General features: G+C 39.8%; 1 protein-coding gene across 1 annotated transcript in view; it reads left to right on the forward strand.

Moving 5' to 3' along the window:
• HtrA2 (HTRA2-related serine protease) overlaps positions 1-23,053 on the forward strand; it is a 69,453-nt gene that overhangs the window by 11,157 nt on the left and 35,243 nt on the right. The window contains exons 3-4 of the mRNA XM_067156816.2: positions 4,518-4,604; positions 12,551-12,745. Of these exons, the coding sequence (XP_067012917.2) occupies positions 4,518-4,604; positions 12,551-12,745 (282 nt within the window). The remainder of the gene's footprint in view (positions 1-4,517; positions 4,605-12,550; positions 12,746-23,053) is intronic.

Consider the following 23,053-nt stretch of genomic DNA (forward strand, 5'->3'; position numbering starts at 1 on the left):
TCACTGAAGGGGTGTACTAGAGAAAAGAGGAGTGAGGTAGTTTCCCATTACTTTCCTCACGGAGCCAGAGTTGCTATTACATATCAGTCTGCCAAACCCACTGAAATGCATCAACCGAACCTGCGAGCAACATTTTCACATCATTCATAGCAGGGACTGGCTGCATAAGGAATTGGCATTACTAGCATCGCTCATACCTCAGTCACTTTCGTATTGTCAAAGCCAAGGATAAGACAGAGACAGATCTATGAAAGTAACAAAATTGCTCTAGCCTATACTAGAATACATAGTGCACTGTAAACACTAGGTTCTGCCAGCAAAGGCCTAAAGGCAAGATACAGAGGGGATATAAAAATATTGTTGTTTGCAGATGACATAGTGATCCGGGGAGTCAACAGTGCAGACGTGCAAATCCAACTAGAGGTTTTAAATGACAATGTTGAGAAATATGGTATGAAAATCAGTGTGGAGAAGAGCAGAACAGTGGTGATGACAAGAGGAGAAAGAGAATGAATCGTTAGCATTCAGGGGAAAAAACCTTGAGGTTGTTGAATACTTCAAATATTTGGGAAGGGAAATAATGCAAGATGCAAGGTTGGATAAGGAGCTCAGCAGAAGGGTGCAAGTGGGAAATACATCTACCAGAATGTAAGGAACCTGGTGTGGAACAGAGAAGTTTCTGTGAAATGTAAAGAGACACTGTACAAGATGTACTACACCCCTACATTAACATATGCGTCAGAAACTTGCACTTTGACAGCAAGAAATGAAGAGTAAAATTCAGGCCAGTGAGATGAAGTTCCTGAGGAGTACGGTAGAGAAGACAAGGAGAGACAGGGTAAGAAATGTAGAGGTCAGAAAAGAGATAGGGGTAGAAAAACTGAGTGTTACGATGGAGAAGAATAAATTGAGATGGTTTAGACATGTTAAAAGGATAGAGGAGGGAAGTATTCTGAAATAAGATTTGGAGGCTAAAATAGAAAGAAAGAGCGTAAGATGGGGGGGCCTAGAGCAAGATGGATGGACTCTGTTAAGAACCATATAAGAAAATAAAAGACATGACTGGAATACAATTACTGAAGCGGTGTGGTGGAAGAAGAGGCAACGGTGGAGAAGTGCCATCAACACCTCGACCTGGCGTGAACTGGACAAGGGGAAATGAAAATGATGATGATTTCCATGGTCTAACAAACTAATGCACTTAATGCAAACACAGCTTTCTAACTAATCTTATCTCTCAGGTTTTAGAAATGTGTTGTAATACACTAGTGTCCAAAAGTTAGGCATAATCACTAAACAAGGCCATACCGCCTGATAGGAATGTCAGACGGATTGCTGAACAAACGGAAGCTGAATGACACACCAAATGTCACACAACTTGTCCAAAAAAAGTGTCAGAAAGGTTCTGATAGCTAAGGTACTCTTTTGACAACAACTAACAACACTTGGCAATGTCTTCCACAAAAAAATATGTTGTTAATAGGGTGTATGGTTACCCCTAATGGCCACACATGCTTCCCAGCGATGTGGCATGTTCTCTTTCAGATGGTCCAAGAGCTCTTGTTTCAGTCGATCCCATTCCTCCGCAAGGGCAATGCGAAGGTCTTGGTGGGTCCTTGGTGGAGGCTGACAGGATGCAGTTCGCCTCCCCAATGCATCCCAGGCATGTTCTGTAGGATTCAGATCTGCAGACCTCGCTGGCCAGTCCATGTGATGAATGTCTTCCCCAGCCAGAGCAGCGCGGTGTGGTCAGGCATGATCATCCATTAACAGGAAGTCTGGACCAAGCGCACCTCTGAACATGTGGTCTCATTACCTCATCCCTGTATCTCTGAGCGTTAAGTGTTCCGAGGACCACTCATGAAGATTTGCAGGTCCGTATGGCCATTCAACATGTTGCCGCCCCACATCTCGACGCCACCACCACCATACTGGTCCCGTTCGACAATGTTCTTGTGGTTGTATCGGCTACCCAGTTCTCTCCTGATTAATGTGCGACGGGAATCGTTCTGCAAACTGAAGCGGGATTCATCAGTGAAGAGCACATGCTTCCATTCATGGTCCAGTTTCAATGTTGACGGCTCAACAGTAAACGGGCCCGTCTCTTTGCATGAGTGAGCGGGACGCACACCGCTGGACGTCGGGCAAACACCCCTGCTGTTCTGAGCCTCCTGTACACAGCTTGCCGGGAAATGGCAACCCCTGAGACGGCTGCAGGCTCTGCTGACAGTTGTCTTGCAGGTGCACTCTGATTTTGTCGGGCAGTTAAAGGCAGATGTTGGTCCTGTTGTGGGGTAGTTACTGTTGGGCGACCTGGTACTGGCCTACGACTAACATCTCCTGTGTCTTGAAATCGTCTCCAAAGCCTAGAAATGACACTTTGTGACACATTCAAGGATGCGGCGACTTTGGTCTGTGTCTGGCCTACTTCCAGGCGGCCGAGTATTCTACCCTGCGAAACGGGGTCCAGATGGCGTTGTTGTGCCATTGTGTTGTCACGTTCACCACGAGGCTACACTCCGCACACTATAACAGGGCAAACACGACTGAGGGAATATGGGGCGCAGGCACTGGCTGTGTTTACCTTGTGGTTACGCCGCTAGTCACAGCCGGGAACAGTCCTTTCCTATACAGAGCGAACACGTATGGTTGGTAGGTGCATATGTCGTACGATTTGCGGTCTATTTCCTGTTTCGCTGCTTACCCGTAACTTATGCTTAACTTTTGGACACTAGTGTATAATGTAGTTCAGTGAATTGCACTCGGCACAGACCAGCAGACACTGTCTGCTTACAGAAATCGTCAGACTAGGGCTGTCTCGGAACCTGTCTGTCGCTCCACCCATATATACCACGCGGGTATCATTTGAGTTTTTCTGCTCAACTCTCTTGCATGCGTTCATCCGGCCAGGACTGGAAACGAATGCCAGACTGAGATCATGGACTAATAATTTACTTATATCTTTATTTTCAATGTTCTTTGTCTTGGGCAGCCTCCAATTGGAGGGAGATTTTGAAAATAAAAATAAGGCTTGACTTCAGTTGCTTTCTCTACGAGTTCTTTCCCTAGTCTGATATTTTCAATCATCAACAGTCCATTATATTTGCCTACTTTTAAGACTTTGTCCATTACCATGTATTAACATCTCTAGATTCTCTGCTTCAGATAAAATGGTATTGCCAGTGGCAAATAAAAAAATATAAATAACAAACAAATGTACGAGGGCAGATCAAATATAAACAGGAATTATTTTAAAAATTTAATTGCGTCAACCAAAAAAATACGCACATAGAGATCAGTTTTCTACATAGTGTCCTGCCTTTGATACACATTTTCTCCATTAGATTGGTAAGTTTTTGATGCTGCGCTGATAGAAAGAAGAGGGACGTGTGCGAGCCTGTTGCGCACAAACTCTTTTACACTTGCATCATTGAATTGCTGTCCTAGGGATTGTTTGAGTGGTCCAATCAAATGGTAGTTGCATGGTGATAAGTCTAGACAGTACAGAGGGTGTTCTAGAGGTGTCCAGTGAATTTTCTCAAGGTTTTCCTGCATTAAAGCAGAAGTATGCGGCCTTGCATTGTTATGGAGAAGAATGACGTTTTGGATCGGTTGCTGCTGTATCTTATTATGAAAAACAGCACTTTTTTTCATCTAAAAGGCGACAGTAAAAGGCTGCGTTAATTGTTCGTCAAGAAAATCCACCGGCAAAACGCCCGCGGAATCCCAGAAAACGGTTCAAGCACCTTTCTAGCAGATGGGTGTGTTTTGGCCTTGACCGGACCTGCTTCTTCTCTTTGCCGCCAGTCCATGCTTGCTTTCTTTGGCCCTGGGGTGTAATAGCGATGCAGGAGTCTCTGACAAACTTCCTGGCGTATTTTGTTCCTAGTCGAGGAGACAAGGAACCCACCTGGCAGACAAATTTCTGAAATAGAGTTCATCTCGGATGATGGTTTGAACACTTCCATAACTTATTCCTCTGCTAAAAACAATATACAGAATTTTTATTCGCCGATCTTCACCAATAATGGCACGAATGGCAACAATATTCTCTGCAGTGATGCTTGTCTGCGGTCTTCTTTCACGAGGTTCATTTTCCACAGCTTCTCTTCCTGACACAAATTTTTAGCCCAGTCATACACTCGAGTCTAAAAGTGTTTCTTCCGCAAACTGTGCGTGGATCAGTCTCAAAATTTCAGAAGGTTTGGTGCCCTCTTTTGCGAGAAATTTGATAATGATGCGTCGCACAACAGACATGTGCACCTCTTGCTCACTCATGGCATACTGAAGCAGCACTGTCGTTTGCGCATGCAGACATCTTCTCCAGACACCCCCACCAACATCCTGACAAAGCTACAGCAGTACATTCAAATTCACGTTTATAGGTGTTCTGCTTTCGTATTTAATTATTACTAAGCTTGGTTCGAGTTTTAAAAATTATCTTGAAGCTTATAGTTGTTAGGAATGGAACTTCCTGCAATGGCTGTTTAGCTCATCTCTTTGCTGTTTCATTACAGGTTAGACTTCACGATGGCCAGACCTACCCTGGCGTTGTGGAAGATGTAGACATGAAGTCAGATCTGGCAACAGTGCGCATCAATTGTGTGAGTAACCCCTCTCTTTCATTCATGTATTATATGTCATCGACCATGGGTTCTGAACTGTGTTGTGTGAAGGGTTGCCATATTTTCAAATAGTGAAATGGGGGCGGTTTTCTTGACAATGGTTGAGCCATTATAAATCATTGTAAAGATGTCTATACTCGTAATTAATTATATATGTTACGAGCTGTTACCCACAGCTTCGCTTGTGTGGATTTCATAATTTGATAAAAGTAATCGTTCCTCAAGGACCACCAAGTTGAAATAGTACACCAATAGGAAGCGTAATGGCTAGTAATAACAGAGCTGAGATAGAAATGACAAACAGAGTAACCAAAGGCTCTAACATTTACAGTATCGTTAAGACACCTACTATGGGATGAGAAGGTCCCACAAAGAACAAAAATGACCCTGTACAAGTCATATTTCATTCCCATCCTTACATATTCTCTGGAAACCTGCACACTAACATCAAAGGATTGTAGTAGGATTTAAGCCTGTGGAATGAAATTTCTTAGAACTGCCATCCAAAAGACCCGACCTGATCATGTGAAAAATGATGAGATCCAATCTAACCTAGGTCTAAATGAATCGATGGAGGAAAGACTTAGGTCATCTAGACTTAAATGGTTTGGGCATGTTAAAGGAATGAATAGCACAAGGTTACCATGTGCTTATTTGGAAAAGAGATATAACGGGTAGAAGACCAGCTAGAAGACCAAGAAGAAGATGGATGGACCAACTGAGGGAAGACTTGGAGAGAAGAGGATGGAATTTGGAATCTGTCTTGGACAACAAAATGTTTTTGAATAGGCAACTTTGGAAGACGCTCGTTTTCAAACACACTATCCGGCTCGCTGGAAGGGCAAACCGATGATGAAGATGAATCGTTCCTCAGTACTGCATTAAAAACTCACCGTAAAATTCAATTTCAATAGCTGCAATCGCTTATGTGCGGCCAGTATCCAGTATTCGGAAGATAGTTGGTTCAAACCCCCCTCGCTCCCCAATGTAGTAGATTTTCCAAAAACAAAAAAAAACAAAATTCTTTATTTTTAAAGGCATTCGAAATACCAATTTTCATGTGTGTAACATCTTCATTTTTTAAAATATAAGCATCTTCATAAAAAGAACTGAACTAATTTTTGACTTTTTATCCCCCCTCCCGTTCAGTGGCTCTTCCAAAAACAAAACACTTGTTCCTGTAAAGGACATTCCAGATACCAATTTTCACATCTGTAACATGCTAAGTTTTTGAGATATACTGTAGATATATTCATTTTAAAAATTCACCTGCTTTTTCAATACTTTTCATTCCCATAAGTGGATTTTCCGAAAACAAAAACATAAATGTTTCTCTATTTTGAAAGGAGATTCTACCAATCTTAACATCTGTAACATCTCCAGTTTTTGAGATATAAACGTCCTCATAAAAAGTAATTCAACTCCTTGTTCACTTCCTTCTAGCCCCCCCCCCCCCCAATCCTCTTCCCCTTTAAATTGAGTTTCTCAAAACAAAAAATGTGTTTCTTTATTCTTGAAGAAGATTCGAAGTTTTTGAGATATACTCATTTTAAAAATTCACCCAATTTTCACTTTTAAACCTCCCTTAAGTGGATTTTCTGAAAAAGAAAACGTGTGTTTATTTTTGAAGGAGATTTAAAATACCAATTTTTACATCCGTAACTTGTTAAGTTTTGATTATTAATGTACAACCAAAATTTAATTTTTTTAATGTCCAGTGGTTTTGGCTCGGCGATGATGAATCAGTTAGTCAGGACATGTTATTTTATTAGAGATATAATATAAATCTTTCTGCCTGTACTTTTTGAATATTTACTTGGTACTTTGTTTTAATACCAGACAGAAATAATAATAATAATAATAATAATAATAACCTCTGTTGGATTCAGAATATTTTTTTGTTTTAGTCTGTTTGTCTGTTACAGTATCACAGGAGAATGGATTGTTGGATTTTGATTGAACTTATTTAAGTTTATGATGAGGGTGATTAGGATTTTAGCTATAATTTGTTTTTAAAAAAATTTGGCAGGTTGGGGAGGGGGGTTGGGAGCCGTTAAGAGACATAAAACTCTATGCATCTCTTGCCCGGTTGGTTTTAGAGAAAAATTACTCGTGACAGAATTTATTTAGAAAATGATTTAGACTTTTTTTTCTTCTGTACCTTTTCTTCAATAATGTGAAAGATTAGGATAATATCAGTGCTGGTCGTGTAAAACTTCAACTCTTCGTGGGCAGAAACATTATATATATATATATATATATATATATATATATATACACAATTTTTTTTCTAAATAATAATAGTGTTACGTCCCACTAACTACTTTTACGGTTTTTGGAGATGCCAAGGTGCCAGAATTTAGTCCCTAGGGGTTCTTATACGTGCCAGTAAATCTACCGACACGAGGCTGACAAATTTGAGCACCTTCAAATACCACCAGACTGAGCCAGGATCGAACCTGCCACGTAAGGCTCAGAAGGCCAGCGCCTCAACCGTCTGAGCCACTCGGCCTGGCACTTTTCTTTCCCTCTGGGCAAAAACATATATATCATACCTGCCAAGTATTCCGGTTTTGCCGTAAAATGTACGGATTTTGAGTGTTTTTTACAGTTGTACGGATGAACAATATTATTGTATGGATTTTGAATATCCGCATTTGGTTTCGCTTTATGCAGTCATATCGGATTTGACTTTCGATAGTAGTTGGTAATACCAATATAATGGTCCGTTATTGGACATTATAAATTTTCCAGCTAACTCATTCTTGGTTGCCTGCGTTTCGCCCTCGTGTGCTAAGTTGGGCTCGTCAGTTGGGACTTAGCACACCTCCCAAGACGCAAGGCTAGAGCATACCGTGGAGGCCACTGCATAGGCTACTTGAAGCCACCAGCAGTGCCAATGCACTACGAGAGCTATGTCTCATTTCCAAAAATTGATGCCTGGCCAGGTCTGACAAGTTGCTGCTGCCAAAAGGGCAGTAAAAGCAAAACTCTTCCTCAATGTAGAAAATGTAACGTTTACTTGTGTTCGAACGAAGATTTAATTGTTTTAAATTATTCCCCACTGTAAAATAGAACATTTGATCATGTACATATGTATATTCACATGCATTGAGGTAATTTTTCTTTTTTGTAAGTAGTGAATTAAGTCCTGTTTCATGGCAGCTGTGAAAGGCTTTGTTTGTGTGTGGGTGTGAGTAACATTGGCGGTAGTTGTGAAAGTCGTGGAATTGTGTGACGAATTTGTAAGCGATTTGGTATTTTTGGTAGTGTTCTTAATGAGTTCAACTAAGGAACTATATTATCAGTCTTTTAGGGAGGCATATTCTGCTTAATTTCCTTATTTTATACGATCACGGAAAGTGTTCCCAATGTTAAGTGGAAACAGATGAGCACTCATCAAGGTGTAAGTTTGTATAAGTATTTAATTTCAGGGGTGATCATAACATATATTTGACTTGTATTAGTATTGTTTATAATCTCCCCTCTTGTCATCCTTTTTCATTATGTCTCAAGAAATTACGACGCATGTGTGGGTTGTTAAAAATTTTCCGTTTTGGGATCTTCCGAATTTTTCTTTTTGAAAGTTGGCAGGTATGGTATATGTTCTGTACAAATTTTGCAGCTTTACTAGCTGAGGAACTTCAGAAATATGATCATAGATGGCAGAAGCTGTTTCATTAATTCTACTGATAAGGAAAATTCCCTCGGTATCATGAAATGTTTCTTCTCCTGTTAGTAGGAGACAGTTTTTAGTGCGGGTACTTATTGTGTATTTTCTCGATTTTCTGGTAAAATGGCATTGCAGAAAACAGATTAATGTACCAATATAATGTCAATATTGTATGATACAATGAAGTGTTAGATTTTAGTTTATGTGACACTGAAGGCGAAAATTCTTTTCGAGCTCACCTAAGAGTAACAACCATGCAAGTGACACTGGCAACGACAGAGGGGGCAGTTCCAATATAAATGGTCCATTATTGGAAATGGTAAATTTTCCAGGTGCCTCATTCTTGGTTGTCAGCATTTTACCCCAGTCTGCCAGTTTGGGCTCATCAGTTGGTAACTAGCATACCTATCAAGACACATAGCTAGTTCATATACTGGAGGCCACTGCATAAGCTACCAGGACCCACAGGCAGTGCCAGTGCACTATGAGAGACTTGGTCTCTTTCCCAGACGTACAAACGTGCCATATAAATTCATCTCACCTCATCCCTGACCCGGTATCAGGAAATGAAACTAACGGGTAGACGTGCAGAGGACTATGTGTACTTAAAGTTCATCGTTGTCAGATCATATGTATCATTGTATGTCATTCTTTCAGTGAAAAAATTGAGACGATACTTATTTTCTCTTCAGACCACTTCAAAGTTGGGTTTCCTCTCTTGAACGAGGTATGTGGTTAATTTGGGTATATTTTCATGGTTTTAGAAGATTTTCAAAATTTTGCAGGCATTAATTATTATTATTTTTTGCCATCTACAGCCATGAATTACCACCACCTCTGAAGGATTAAATTTTAGACCTGATAACCAACTTTATGGAGACCTGCAATGGAAATCGTACTGACAGTGTTTAAAGGCTTTGTACATGCGTCTGCAGTCTACTTTCTTGTAATGTATGGGTTGGAACTTTAATAGTGGCAACTGCATTTATTTACTACTGAGACTGCTGTTACAATTCTTCAGTGTAGTCGCCAGCATTGTCTACAGCTCGTTGCCAGTGATGTGGAAGTCATAGAATCCGTGTAGCAGCGTCTGTTCTGTCGATGTCTCTGATAGAGCGAGCTACTTCCTTTAGGAACAGTCCAGAAGGCAGTGCCATGAAGTGGTTTCTTCATAACAGGGGCTCATATCCAGTGAATATGGTGGATGGAAAAGACTTTCCCAACCCCAGCAACCATACAAATTGACTGTAGAGTGTGCCACATGTGCCTGTGTATTATCCTGCAACACAATGGGAGAGTTCTACAGGAAGTGTCGCCGCTTTCTTTGCAATGCTGGTCTCGGGTGATGCTCCACAAAATTACAGAAATACTTTCCAATAGGTCTGTCCTTGTGGTATGGCATGTGTTAGGATGACACCATCGCAGTCATAGACAAAAATCATTATAACATTCACGTTCATTGGGGTGTGATGAACTTTTGTTTTGCTTGGTGACCCGTAATATGCCACTTGTTGGAATGGCACTTTGCCGGGCTGAGTGGCTCAGACGGATAAGGCGCTGGCCTTCTAACCCCAACTTGGCAGGTTCGATCCTGGCTCAGTCCGGTGGTATTTGAAGGTGCTCAAATAAGACAGCCCCGTGTCGGTAGATTCACTGGCACGTAAAAGAACTCCTGAGGAACTAAATTCCGGCACCTCAGCGTCTCCGAAGACCTTAAAAAGTAGTTAGTGGGACGCAAAGCAAATAACATTATTATTATTATTATTATTATTGGAATGCCACTTAAGTTTAGATTCATATGACCTTGTTCACGTCTCATCTAGTGCAGTAATACAGCGTAAGAAATCATGTCCTTCATGAAAATAGTGCTCAAAGTGAATTTCAGCATCGTCATACTATAACCATTGCTGTTGTTAACTCGTGGGAAACCCAACAATTTGTTTCAGCGAATGAGTCGACAATTTCATATTTTGACTTCATGGCTGTATGCAATTCATTAAAGGAAAAATGGTATATTCCAATTATTTTCTGGCTTTTTAATTTCTGCACGCAATGCACGATTGCTGAGCAGATTGTGTGGAGTGAATTTGGACGCGATTGTTATGTCAAGTGACGCAAAGCAATGTTACACAAACATGAAACCGTGTTTGCTTCACGGGAGCTGACAGAGCATCAAAGGTTGGACCATACTGGTCCTCTTCCTTGACAAGAACAACTATCCAGAAACGTGGTTGGGAGATCTTTCCAGCCCACTCTCCCCCCTATCATTTCCTCGATCTTGTGCCCTATGATTTCTGAATTTTCCATTCTCTGACCAGAAATATCCAAGGAAACTCCTTTGATAATGAAAATGCTCTTTGAATTTGGCTCAACGACTTCATTACCGGAACTCAGAACCAGCAATTTTTTGGAATTGAGAAGTAGCCCTAGCATTGACAGAAAGTCATAATATCATACTAATTAGATTGTATCTCCGTGACATCTCTGGTATTCATTGTCAGTGGTGATGAGTTTGTGGCAGTGCAAACACCATCCATCCTTAGCTAATACTTTCAGTACCCCATACTCCTTAACATTTGAAATTTAAATACAAACTTCAGTTTTTCAGCAGATGCCACTTGTGTAATTTCAGTTGTGGACATCCATTAACATGAAACTCGGTGTCGGTACTGATGGACTGTTCGACATTCAACTAGTTGTTCAATTTCATCTCAGAAATACTTTACATTTAATAAATTAGAACTTGCTTCAGTCCTACATTTTGATAATGAGCCCATAGAAGAGTTTTTGGTACTGAAGGTGCCATCCAGTATTGGTTAATATTGTCAGTTCCTGAAAGCTTGATAGCTGCAGTCGCTTAATTGCGGCCAGTATCCAGTATTCGGGAGATAGTAGGTTCGAATCCCACTGTCGGCAGCCCTGAAGATGGTTTTCCGTTGTTTTCCATTTTCACACCAGGCAAATGCTGGGGCTGTACCTTAATTAAGGCCACGGCCGCTTCCTTCCAACTCCTAGCCCTTTCCTGTCCATCGTCGCCGTGAGACCTATCTGTGTCGGTGCAACGTAAAGCAACTTGAAAAGTTCCTGAAAGGTAGGATAATAACACTGATAGATCATAAATTATAAGTTGTGAGCCGCTGAGGTAGCTCTCTTAAGTTAGGCCCATAAGAACTTCCTCAGTCTACGCTGTCTTCGTCTTCTTGTTCCACAGGTAGTAGAATAAATTTTTGGTTAGTCTGCTTTTGTCAATTCTGTACGAATGTCCGAGAAATGACATCCTCCTCTTTTTCGTGGTGTCTGAGAAATTTTCTCCACAGTTTTGTAGACTTCATTGTTGTTCCGAAGTTTCCAGCTAGTTTCAGTCTGGATTGGGCCCAAGGTTTTCCGTAGTATTCTTCTTTCTAGGATTTCCAGCTCCTTCAATTTGTATTTCACCGAGAGGCATTCGCTGGCATGTTGTTGTTGTTATTATTATTATTTTTTTTTGATTTTGATTTGTAAAGAGTCATACCGAAGAAGACCTTAAAGAGGACAAAACATTTGTGTATACACTAGTACCGTGTAATTTATAATTTTGTGAATATATTTTAGTATTGAAAAGGTGGAAACGTTTACGTTGTTATTATTATTACTTATATATTATTCTCAGTTCAATACGGACCAAAAACATGAAATTCATATCCATTAATAATACACTCAACTCTCGATTAACCGGGATAATATAGGATTAAGGCTTCCCGGATAATAAAATCACGGTTAACCCGCAAAGAGTTAAAAATAGATCAAGTGAATTGTAAGTACAGTTGTGTATTGTTTTTTTTTTTAATTAACTTACCCAATACCTTGCAGTAAAAGTAGCACTTAGCACAATAATAAATGGAAAAATAAACAGCATTTTTCGTTGAAACTAATAAGGCAAGGAAAAATATTCAGACTACATAACTGCAAGGTCGCGCCACATCTGCTGCTATTACGACTTGGCAATATTATCCCGACCCTTTGTAATTCTGTGTTACTGTAACTCCTAACACTCCTGCATTTTTAGCGTTTTTTATATCGCAGTTAAGCCGCAACGAGGTTGATCCGATTATGGTAAATCGAGAGTTGAGTGGAATATTATTATGTAATCCATCATATAGTATTGACTGGTGGTACAACTTTATTTATCATTTAACAGGTCATTATTTAGCATTTGGTAAGTAATCAACATCCAACCTGTGATGACTGTCCTAACAGAATTTCTCTTTTGCAGAAAAACCTGCCAGTAATGAAGCTGGGATCGTCTCGTGACCTGCAACCGGGTGAGTGGGTGGTGGCCATAGGCAGTCCGTTATCTCTGTCCAACACCATCACTGCAGGCGTGGTGAGCTCCGTAAACCGAGGGAGCGATGAGCTGGGTCTCAGAGGCAGGGATATCGACTACATACAGACGGACGCTGCCATCACGGTAGAGTACCACGTCTTAGTTTCTTTGCATACAGTGTGCCCCACCCCCAGCGGGGCCAGGAGACAACATGCATGTTCCGAGCAATATATTCATAGCCTCCCGCATGTTCTATTACTGATATTATTACATTTATTGCTCATTTATGAGTACCAGCCTTTTTTGCAGGTGGCGTTGAAAGAGGTGTCCTTCAGAATTCAAACATTCCTGGCATATTTTAATAAAATTGCTATTCACATGCATGAGTTCCAATTGCATAACTGACCTAATTACTGTAGTTTTATTGCTTTTAAGTCCATATATGGTGTAAGAATTACTTCTGTAAATTTTATTTTTTAGGGTTCCCCACAAATAAAAGTCGCACACAGTAAGATCAGGGGGGAGCAGGTTGATAATATTATCTTGATACTATCTTATCATAAAAAACTGCCTCTGTCTTGCAGAGAATCTCCTGAAAGTGCCTACACACCTCTCTATTTGACTCGGTTGTTACGTATGTGTCATACATCAAAACTCTTTGTTTAAGCGTGAATTCCACTGGTATTTCAATTGTGTAATACCGTATTTACTCGTGTATTAGACCCCCCCTGGTTTTTCGAGACGAAGAAAATGAAAATAAATTTCGCCTATAAGACCCCCTAACGTAATTCTTCAGAGAACGACGACGATTCCGCTTCGAAGCGGTTACAGGTCTTATTGCAGCTCTGATGACATCGCATAAATTTGTGAATAGTTTCGTCCGTACGACCTATGCAATGAAAACGTGTTGAATCCATGCTGTACCGGTACACCTTTGTTTCGTAGTTAAGAAATGCCCGCCTCTGTAGCGTAGGTCTACTGCAGCTCTGATGACGTCGTACATATAGGTGAATAGGTCTATCTTCGTGTCCAACCCGCGCATTGCAAGCATGCATCAGTCATGCTGTATGTCTGTGTTTTATAGTTAATAATGTCCGCCAGCGTAATGGTTAGCACAATTAGTTGCTGTTTTCGGGGTTCTGACTTCGATTCCCGGTACCGTACTGCCAGAGATTTACGAATGGCAGGAAGGTTGATATGCGGTAAAAGCGGTACATGTAACTCCCCTCCACTGGGGATGTGTCTAAAAAGAGCTGTACCACCTCGGGATGAGGAAACGAGTTTACTTTAGTTGAGAAATATTTGCGGCTGTTGCTATTTATATAGCAAGCGAGATCATTAACAAAGTGGTCGTTTAATATCTCGCAACTCGGGCCAATATAGGTAGATATTTGGAGAGAAGTAAGTTTGAAATGTGATAAAAGCTGTTCAATTAAAACAATTGTTTTACCCTCCAACGTACCTAATAATAAGAATAATTTTATGTCCCCACGTACTTTAAACGATTTTCGGGGACGCCAAACAAAACATACTAGGGTATGCGTTAATAATATGGGAGACAACGAATGTACGGAATTAAACATTATGATAATAAAATGCATTACCGCCACACCTGTAGATATCCATAAATGCGGTATATTTTCCTGTTATTTATTTTTATTCTTTCCGTCGAGGAACTTTTGGCACTATCAGGGCGATAATATACCTAACCTAAACCTTATCTCATGGACAGCTGTTTACGTAAATGCGGATGTGATAAATGTAGAGAACAAGCATGAAATGTACTTAAAAATAAGGGTCTGTGTTTCAACAACCGCAGTTATCAAAATAATGTTTCCAGTTACTATGTATTACATTCGGAAGTACAACTCGTAACATACCCTATTTATCAGCTGATGGTTTGGCATGCCTTCTACAGTACGGCTGTATTCGGAAGGAGTGGCTTCTTTTACATATACACCAACTGGGAATATCAGAGACCATCTCCAGAAACCATTTGGGAATAGATTCACACTGTTTAGACTCTATAGACGGGAACGAAATTATTTTTAAAAGGTTCAAGAAGACGGGACCTCGTATGCTCTCGATTGTAGTGCATGGCTCAAAGAGAATTAAGCACGGCTGACGCGACTGGTGAGATGCCAGTGAAGATGACGTCACATGAATTTCCGACACGCCGGTAGCACGACAGGAAAGTTGGCGGCGCAAGGCGATAATTCAAATGAAAGCAGTGATCAGGTTTGCTGTATGGTAGGCCTACTGCTGAACTTAGAGACAAATGACTGGCCATTAAGTTCTTTTGTATCAATATTTAATTAAATGATAACACGATACCCTTATCCCATTTTTCTACGGGGTCGAATATGAAGCGAGACGAATCTTCGTAGCTAGTTTTTACGACCATATGCCCTTCCTGACGTCAATCTCACCAGAGGAGTTAATGAGATGTAACGAAAGACGTGATATGAGTAACTAAAACGGACTTTTATATGTACCATAGGCCTAAAAGTCGTGTTCACCATTGTCTTTTTTACGTTTAGAAATACTGCCTTCCGACGAAAATAGCCAGTATAACTTAAACACTTTCTAAGTTTGTTAAATAAGAGTATAGAATGTTTACACGTACAATTTATAGCTCTTTATAGCCTAGAAGTAGTGTGTTCGCTGCACAAAATTTTGAGGTTATCGCATATATGACCCCCCTTTACTACTTTTGGCTGTAAAAGTGGGGAAAAAAGGTCTAATACGAGAGTAAATACGGTTATATAATTAATTCCCCCCATGTGGGTGGGGGACGCAGACGAAGAATACAACCATGGTAGCCTATCCCCTGCCTGTCGTAAGAGGTGACTAAAAGGGGCGACCAAGGGATGATTGAATTAGAACCATGAAACTACTTGTGATTAGTACCATACCATCACACGGGGAAAGCCATGGGTTGCCTTTACTTGCGAGTAGTACCACTATGTTAGGTACACAATAGGTTTGTGATTAGTACCACTATATGAGCGACACTTTGTTCTGCATTGCCTTTGATTTGTACCCACTATGTGCGGAACACCGCGGGATAGTACGAATCCCTGTGTTTAGTACACCTATATGAGGTGCGCTGTGGGTTTGCGTTGTCTACGAATGGCACCGTTATGTGAGAAACACCATAGGTCTGCGTTACCTGTGCGACGTACAATACTTGTGAGTAGTACCATAATGTTTGGAACACCGTCAGTTTACGTTACTTTTGATTAGTACCGCAACTTGAGAAATACCATAGTTCCACTTTACTAGCGACAAGAACAATTATGAGTGACCGTTGACCTGGATTTTGAACCCCTTTAGACAACAAGCATCATCGCTTCAGGATTGCGCTTTGGAAGCAGTCCCTTGGTCAGTTATATAGTTTCTGGCCAGGTGAGGCATTGTGGGTCAGATCCACTGATTGTTTTAAGTTCATATTCATCCATTCATTCTTCATCGTCACGTTTTGAATTCTGATCAGAGGATGAATTTTGTACTTTTAAATTGTCATTGCATTTTGTCTCATTTCGTACCATTAGGTTCTGATGACCTAGATGTTAGACCCCTTTAAGCAACAAGAATGATTATCATCAGTCTAATTAATTCTACTGTAATTCAGCCACACTTGCTCTTGCAAGAAACGTATCACTTTATGGCTTCCCACGATACACAAACTTGAGTAACTGACCGCCTCCTGGCTATGCAGCGAGTCATCATGAGGATATGAATACAGCGCTCGGAGTGCGCATGTGCATGTCGACTGCCGTACCCACTGTACAACTGATGATAAATTTTATCCTGTGCGCTGATGTCTTGCCAGGCCCATGTTACAGGGTCAGCGGCCCGGGTTTGATTTATGCCCAGATCAGGTATTTTTACCTGGATCGATTATCAACCCGTAGGCTGGTTTGATGCAGCTCCCCATGCCACTCGATCCTGTGCTAACCTTTTCCTTTCTACATATCTACTGTATCCTACATCTACTCTAAATCCTTTTGTTATATTCATACCTTGGTCTACCCCTTACCATTCTTACTGCCTACACTTCCCTCAGAAACCAACTGAACAAGTCCTGGGTGTCTTAAGATGTCAGATTTAACCAGATCATTCTCCTCTCACCAATTCGAATCAGTATCTCTTCATTCGTGATTCGATCTATCCATCTCACCTCCAGCATTCTTCTATAACAACACATTTCAAAAACTTCTATTCTCTTTCTTTCTGAGCTAGTTACTGCCCATGTTTCATTTCCATACAGTGCCATGCTCCCGACGAAAATCTTCGAAAACATCTTTCTAATTCATATATCAATGTTCGAAGTGTGCAGATTTCTTTTCTTAAGAAGGGCCTTCCTTGTCTGTGCTAGTATGCATTTTATGTCCTTTCTTCTGCCATCATTAGTTATTTTACTGTCCAAATAACAATATTCATCCATTTCCTTTAAGACTTTATTTGTAATCTAATATTACCTGCATCACCTGACTTCGTTCGACTACACTCCATTACTTTCGTTTTTGTCTTGTTTATTTCCATCTTGTACTCCTCCAAGACTCTGTCCATACCATTCAGGAATTTCTCCAGATCTTCTGCAGACTCTGATAAAATGACAATTATTGGCAAATCTCAGTTTTGATTTCCTGATTCCTTTTTTCAAATTCCAAATATTCTCCATCTCGATTTATCATAGAGACCCAAGGTCAGACCCGGTTTGATCAAGGCCATACATGTCTTTCATTATTTTGTGTAATGAAATGAATGAATTGTGGTGGGTTCAGTCCTGGTCAATCTGGTGGTATTTGAAGGGGCTCATATTTGTTCCCACGTGACTGAGTAAGGGGCTGCACGGTTTGGTCAATGTAGCTGTCAGATTGTGTTTCTAGTAATGGGCTTGTGGGATAAATTCACCTGCATATGCCCCGGTGTCAGTTGGTAGGGTCTGATACATCCCACTCTTACTATTAAAGGGTAAGGAAAGGTCCACCTATTCAATACTATTAGATTAGTATAGTATCTTAAATAATTGGTACTAGGTTCGACCTTGCTATATTAGAAGATATTGGAATCATTCCGTATTGACAGTTTTCACTTTACTAAGGAAAATTTAATGTGTCCTCCTATTCAATACATAATTCCATCATTAGATGGAGTAATAAAAGTCAAACATGTTTCAACTCGTTTGAACCATCTTCAGTGAAAAAGGGGGGTTCAAGTTATTAACATAATAGAAGCTAAAAATGTGCCAAAAACATAATGATTGAATGAAAAAAAGCAGACAATTCAATATATACATATCTACATCATTAGATGGAGCAACAAACAACTCGCTTGACATCCTCAGTGAAAAATAGGTTAACATTTTTATAGTTGAAGGTAAAAAGTGTGTTAAAACCCATGAAGAAAAGGACGAAATGAAATGAGACGGAAATGAACAATAAGTGTTTAAATGACGTTGTGGACCTCTTAGTCCAAAAATTTTTTTTGCGTGTCATATGATAAAAAAACAGGACGAAAGCACTGTGTCAACAAATTCAGAATTGACAGTCCGTCTTTGTAGAGTCACCATCATCACGAATAGTTAAGGGGGATGATATGAGTCGTGTAGTTTCAAAAACCCCTATCTCCAAGAAAATAAATTTTTCAGGAAGGGCAAAAAACTGCCATGACTGCATTTTACACTCCTTTTTAACATTTTCTTTACTTTTGCTTTAATTAGCTCATATTGAACAAAATACACAAAATGTATGCAATTTCATCTCTACATTTTTGTACTAGGGCAATATTTATCTAGAACATAGGGGGTTTTGAAAGTCACAGGTGGACATGGCGGGGTTTGAAAGTAAACATAGATATTGCAAACATACCCTTACTGTCTAATGCTCAAAGGAACTTTGTTTACTTCACTTACTAACATCTATGTAGCACACTGAGATGTAAAACGTACTGAAAACATGAAATACAGTATAAAATGTTTAAATGTTTAAATGTTCATTGCGATGGAATGGTTTTGTCTCTGAAGAATAAAAACATAATCATATTATTGCAATCTAATACAACAAGGATACGGAATCATCTCTTGGTCACAGTATTCTTCTTCCTCTTGCTCTTCTGTCATACTGCAACGATGTTCAGCCTGTCATGTTTCCAGCGAAACATAAAACTGGAGATCTGCAAGCTCCCTCCATCTAGCCCCATAATGTTTCTCAACCAATCTGCACACATCCTTCACTTTTGCATTTTTTAATGGAACATTGCCTTTTTCGATTAACTGTGGAACCAGTACAGAAAAGGTTTTGCCTCTCTTTAACACACTCTTTGGCTGGCCAAATGTGCAACGGTAAGCAACTTCCCCTTGTACCAATATATTGCTTTTCTTCCTTTTTAGACAAATTCTTTTCGTAGGACTGAACTGAAAATGCCACGAGCCGACAGGTTTCAAAACATGTCGAACAGCAGTCTTCCAGTCAAATATTGGTACTTCACAACCAGGCTGGAGAAGCTTCCCATGTCCACTGAAAATATTGTTGTATCCCTCTGGCTTAACTTCTCTTTTTCGAACAACTTTCTCTATACGTGCAAACACCCTGTCGGGTGGTAAAAACGAATGACCAACTACAGGAAAGTAAATTTCAACTTATTTCATATTCACTGGTGCATATAGAAGCCACTTACTAACCATACCCACAAGAATACTGTTTTTATTTTGTCCGCCGCATCCATCTGCAAATAGGCGTACAGTTTTTTTGTGATAGGTCAATGCTGTTGAGAGCATGAAACAAACAACTTGCAATTTCATTTGCACCTCTACGAAAGTCAGCTTCATTCCATGAATAGATCATCACATTTTCGTGCGTCAGTGACGTCTTAGAGCTTCCAAACACTACAGTGAAGTTGTACACATTTATTTGCCTGCTGAAGTAAGCACTTTGGTCATTTAGCTTGGGCAATAGCATGTTCTTCTGACAATCAAAGGAAACAGACTGAATAGACTCATATTCTTCTCTTAAATATTCGTAGAATGCACTGTATTTTAACTTGTGGACTCATTTCTTGGTCTGCAGGGCAACTTTTGCATGTTCTGATGTGCAGTTTTTTAGTTCCTCGTCAAGTTGTGAGCAAGTTGAGCAATCATCAGTCTTCGGACTTCCGAAACCAATATTATAGTTACGATTCAAGATCTTCCTGAAGAAGGCGTGCTTTGCCTGCAATTCAGGTTCAACAGTGGTATTGTATTGTCTCCACATTTCTTTGATATTTAGTTCACATGGCAGGTACATACGTGCCGCTGACTTGGTACGGCAATAGTGCGGCTCTTTAGCACGATACGATTCAATAAATTTACAGATGGGCTCACGTTTTGGTTTACTGGCATAGCTTCTTCTGTCTCCCCCTCTTCTCTCCACAGGCATTCCCCCAGATTCAAAATGACGCTTTAGTACCCCTTGAATTCTGTCCTTCTTCAATAGGAGAGCTCCCATAAATGCTTCTCGGCAAACTGGTGCCATCGTTCCATCCCGTTTCCGAATAGTGTACTTGAATGTGTGAGCTTTTCCGGACCTGATACTGTTACCCGGCCTGCGTCTCGCCGCTGGTATGCAAGAAACATGCTTGATAATGAAACTATCCTGCTGCAGTTTTGATGCTGTAGAGTAGAATACCGAATGAAACTTCACATCCAACAAAGAAATATTTCCGCACTGGCAGGCCTTGGATTTATGGCCGCACATTGGTGTGACAGGAGGTCCAGCCGAGGAGTACCTGTGTAATAAATACCCTTTTCACTTACGAGAATATGTATGTTTACTAAAATATCATAGGTATTTATGAATGGCCTGCATCGAAAATGAAAGGGAAGTTCGCTTCTCAACGTGACCATAGAATGTAATATCAGAAGCTGCACAAAGCCACAATGATACGGGCTTTCAGGAATCGAACGTGCACTGGCCGAGATTCGAACTGCGGCCATTTTTGTGACAGGAGAACGACCGATCCGGCACAACACCGTGCGCCGACTTCATGCAGCAATACATGTTTTCTAAAGCTTATTCTAAAAGTGCAGTTTCTGATACAGTTCTACAATTGTGCTCACAAGAGAGGAACGTAATAACATAATGTTACTATAATAAAACATACCTTGATATTTTTGCTTCCTTGCATTTCCACTGCTGTTCGTTACGTAATTTCTTCCTAGCCTTGCCAGGGCTACACTTCTCAATACATTTATGAGGTGAATCCATTAGTAATAGACAATACACGACACTGTGTCAACACAAATGCTTCCTCACTGTCGCGCCAAGAGCTCCTCACGCGCCTGACACATGGTTACGTATTGCCTTCCTATTGGCCGGCGGAGATGGCGGGTTATGTTATCTATCGCCGAGCGCAAGGCGTTGGAGATGGCGGAATATGAAAATAACCCCGTACTTTGACACTGAATTTCGAACTGTTAGAGCGGGTTTTGATGCGTACTAATAGTATACAGCGGTGGACATGCCCACAGCAAAATCAAATCAATCTTAATCTCCATTTTCGTGAAAATTGGAGATAGGGGTTTTTGAAACTACACGATTCATATAGATGTTGATTCCCAAAGGGAATCTGAAATATTTGTTTCGAATGAGTAAATTTATAATACCAATATAAATGGGCTCATCAGTTGGTACCTAGTCCAGCCTAGCACATGAGGGCGAAACACTGGCAACCAGGAATGAGTTAGCTGGAAAATTTATAATGTCTGATAACGGACCATTTATATTGGTATTAGTTAAGGGGGAGCGAAAAACTTGAGAATCCAAGTTTGAGATGAAACCCACGCCTGGCAAAATGTGTGTGACGTGATGAAAAACTGCCAATGAATTTCAGTGAATATAATCAAATTCCTCCTAGCAACAGATATTACAGAAAATTTATTAATAGAATGATAAATAAAGTGAAAAATTAACCAAAAACAACTTTAATTAAAGAGCGAAAGGAGAAAGAGAAATCTGCAGTACTAACTTTTCGAAATAAGCACTCTTATCAACTGGTTAAAATTTTCAGGAAAAAGAACAGCAATATCGCATACAAAACGGATGATGATAATAATAATAATAATAATAATAATAATAAGATAATTTTCAATTCAGATAAGATAGAGAATAATTGTGTATTTAATAAATCAGGAATTTACAAATTAACATGCCGAACATGTAAACAACGATTACATAGGACAGTCTGGAAGAAGTTTGGCTATAAGGTACAAAGAACATGTTAATGCAGTCAAACATGAAAGATATTGGGCAGTGGGAGAACATATGGTTGAAAAGAATCATAAATTTACAGACATTTCTAATGACACGGAATTAATACATTTGGCCAAAAAGGGAAAATTTACTGTTTTGGAAAGTTTAGAAATTTATCTTGCACAAAAAAATAATTTTGAATCAAGTTTAAATGAGAGAAGTGCAGAAGATAATCCACTGTATAGGCTAGCATATGATCATTTAAGGAACAAAAAGAAGAAGTTGAAGATCTTAAATTTAAATTATTCTCATTCAGTTCAACAAATTTTATGTATTGATCATTTTTATAATATTTCATAAATTTTCTTTATTCATTGATATGGTAAATTAGGAAACAGTACTTCTCTGAATTATAGAAGCAAAAGATAGTGTTATATTGTTTTACTCTTTGAACTGATAACTCATGAAGGGAATGGATGAGTTCCCAAAACATGTATGGTTAAATAAATAGTTTTCTCTCATTGAAAGGTGTATTGAGAAGGCGGATTCAAGTAAAACCATTTTAAATAATTCTGTATTACATCCATGCGAACTGTCAGAACTCGCCGCAAACTGCAACACTTTGTCTTTATTCTTCATTAGGTCCCGCACTGTTGTCACACCCACACCAAACTCTGATGCTAAGTTTGAGACTAGTTCAGCTTTCTTTAACCATTCGATTATATTAACTTTATTTTGTATGGTTAAAACTACATTTTCTTTTTACTGCAGATTTCGATCACAACATTTCTCGGCTGTTAGAACGGAAAATAAATGTTCAACTTCATCAGTCACACTCACATTTCCTTACTTTCCACTACAGTACAGAGTATAGCCTACCTGTCTAGTAATAGCGGAGACTATGACGGACTGCTGGCTGGTTTCCGTTTCCTGTGCATTATGAAATATTTACGATGCAGTAGCCTGTGGTGAAAATATTTAACCTTGACAGAGAACAATATGAAAGATCTATGTACGGTATTCGGAGATGTTACACGCTACCAAACGAGTTGTAGGTATTATTCTAAAGTAGAAATAACCACCATACCATACTCTACGCTTTGTGGGCTGGGAGAGGGCAGATTACAGTACGTTATTCGTCAACAATGGAATGGATAATAAAGTTTGTGACTGTTGAATTTGAATAGCATCCCTCTTCTTTCGGAACAGTTAAAAGTTA

Source organism: Anabrus simplex, chromosome 12, assembly GCF_040414725.1.
Source record: "Anabrus simplex isolate iqAnaSimp1 chromosome 12, ASM4041472v1, whole genome shotgun sequence".
Lineage (NCBI taxonomy): Eukaryota > Metazoa > Arthropoda > Insecta > Orthoptera > Tettigoniidae > Anabrus > Anabrus simplex.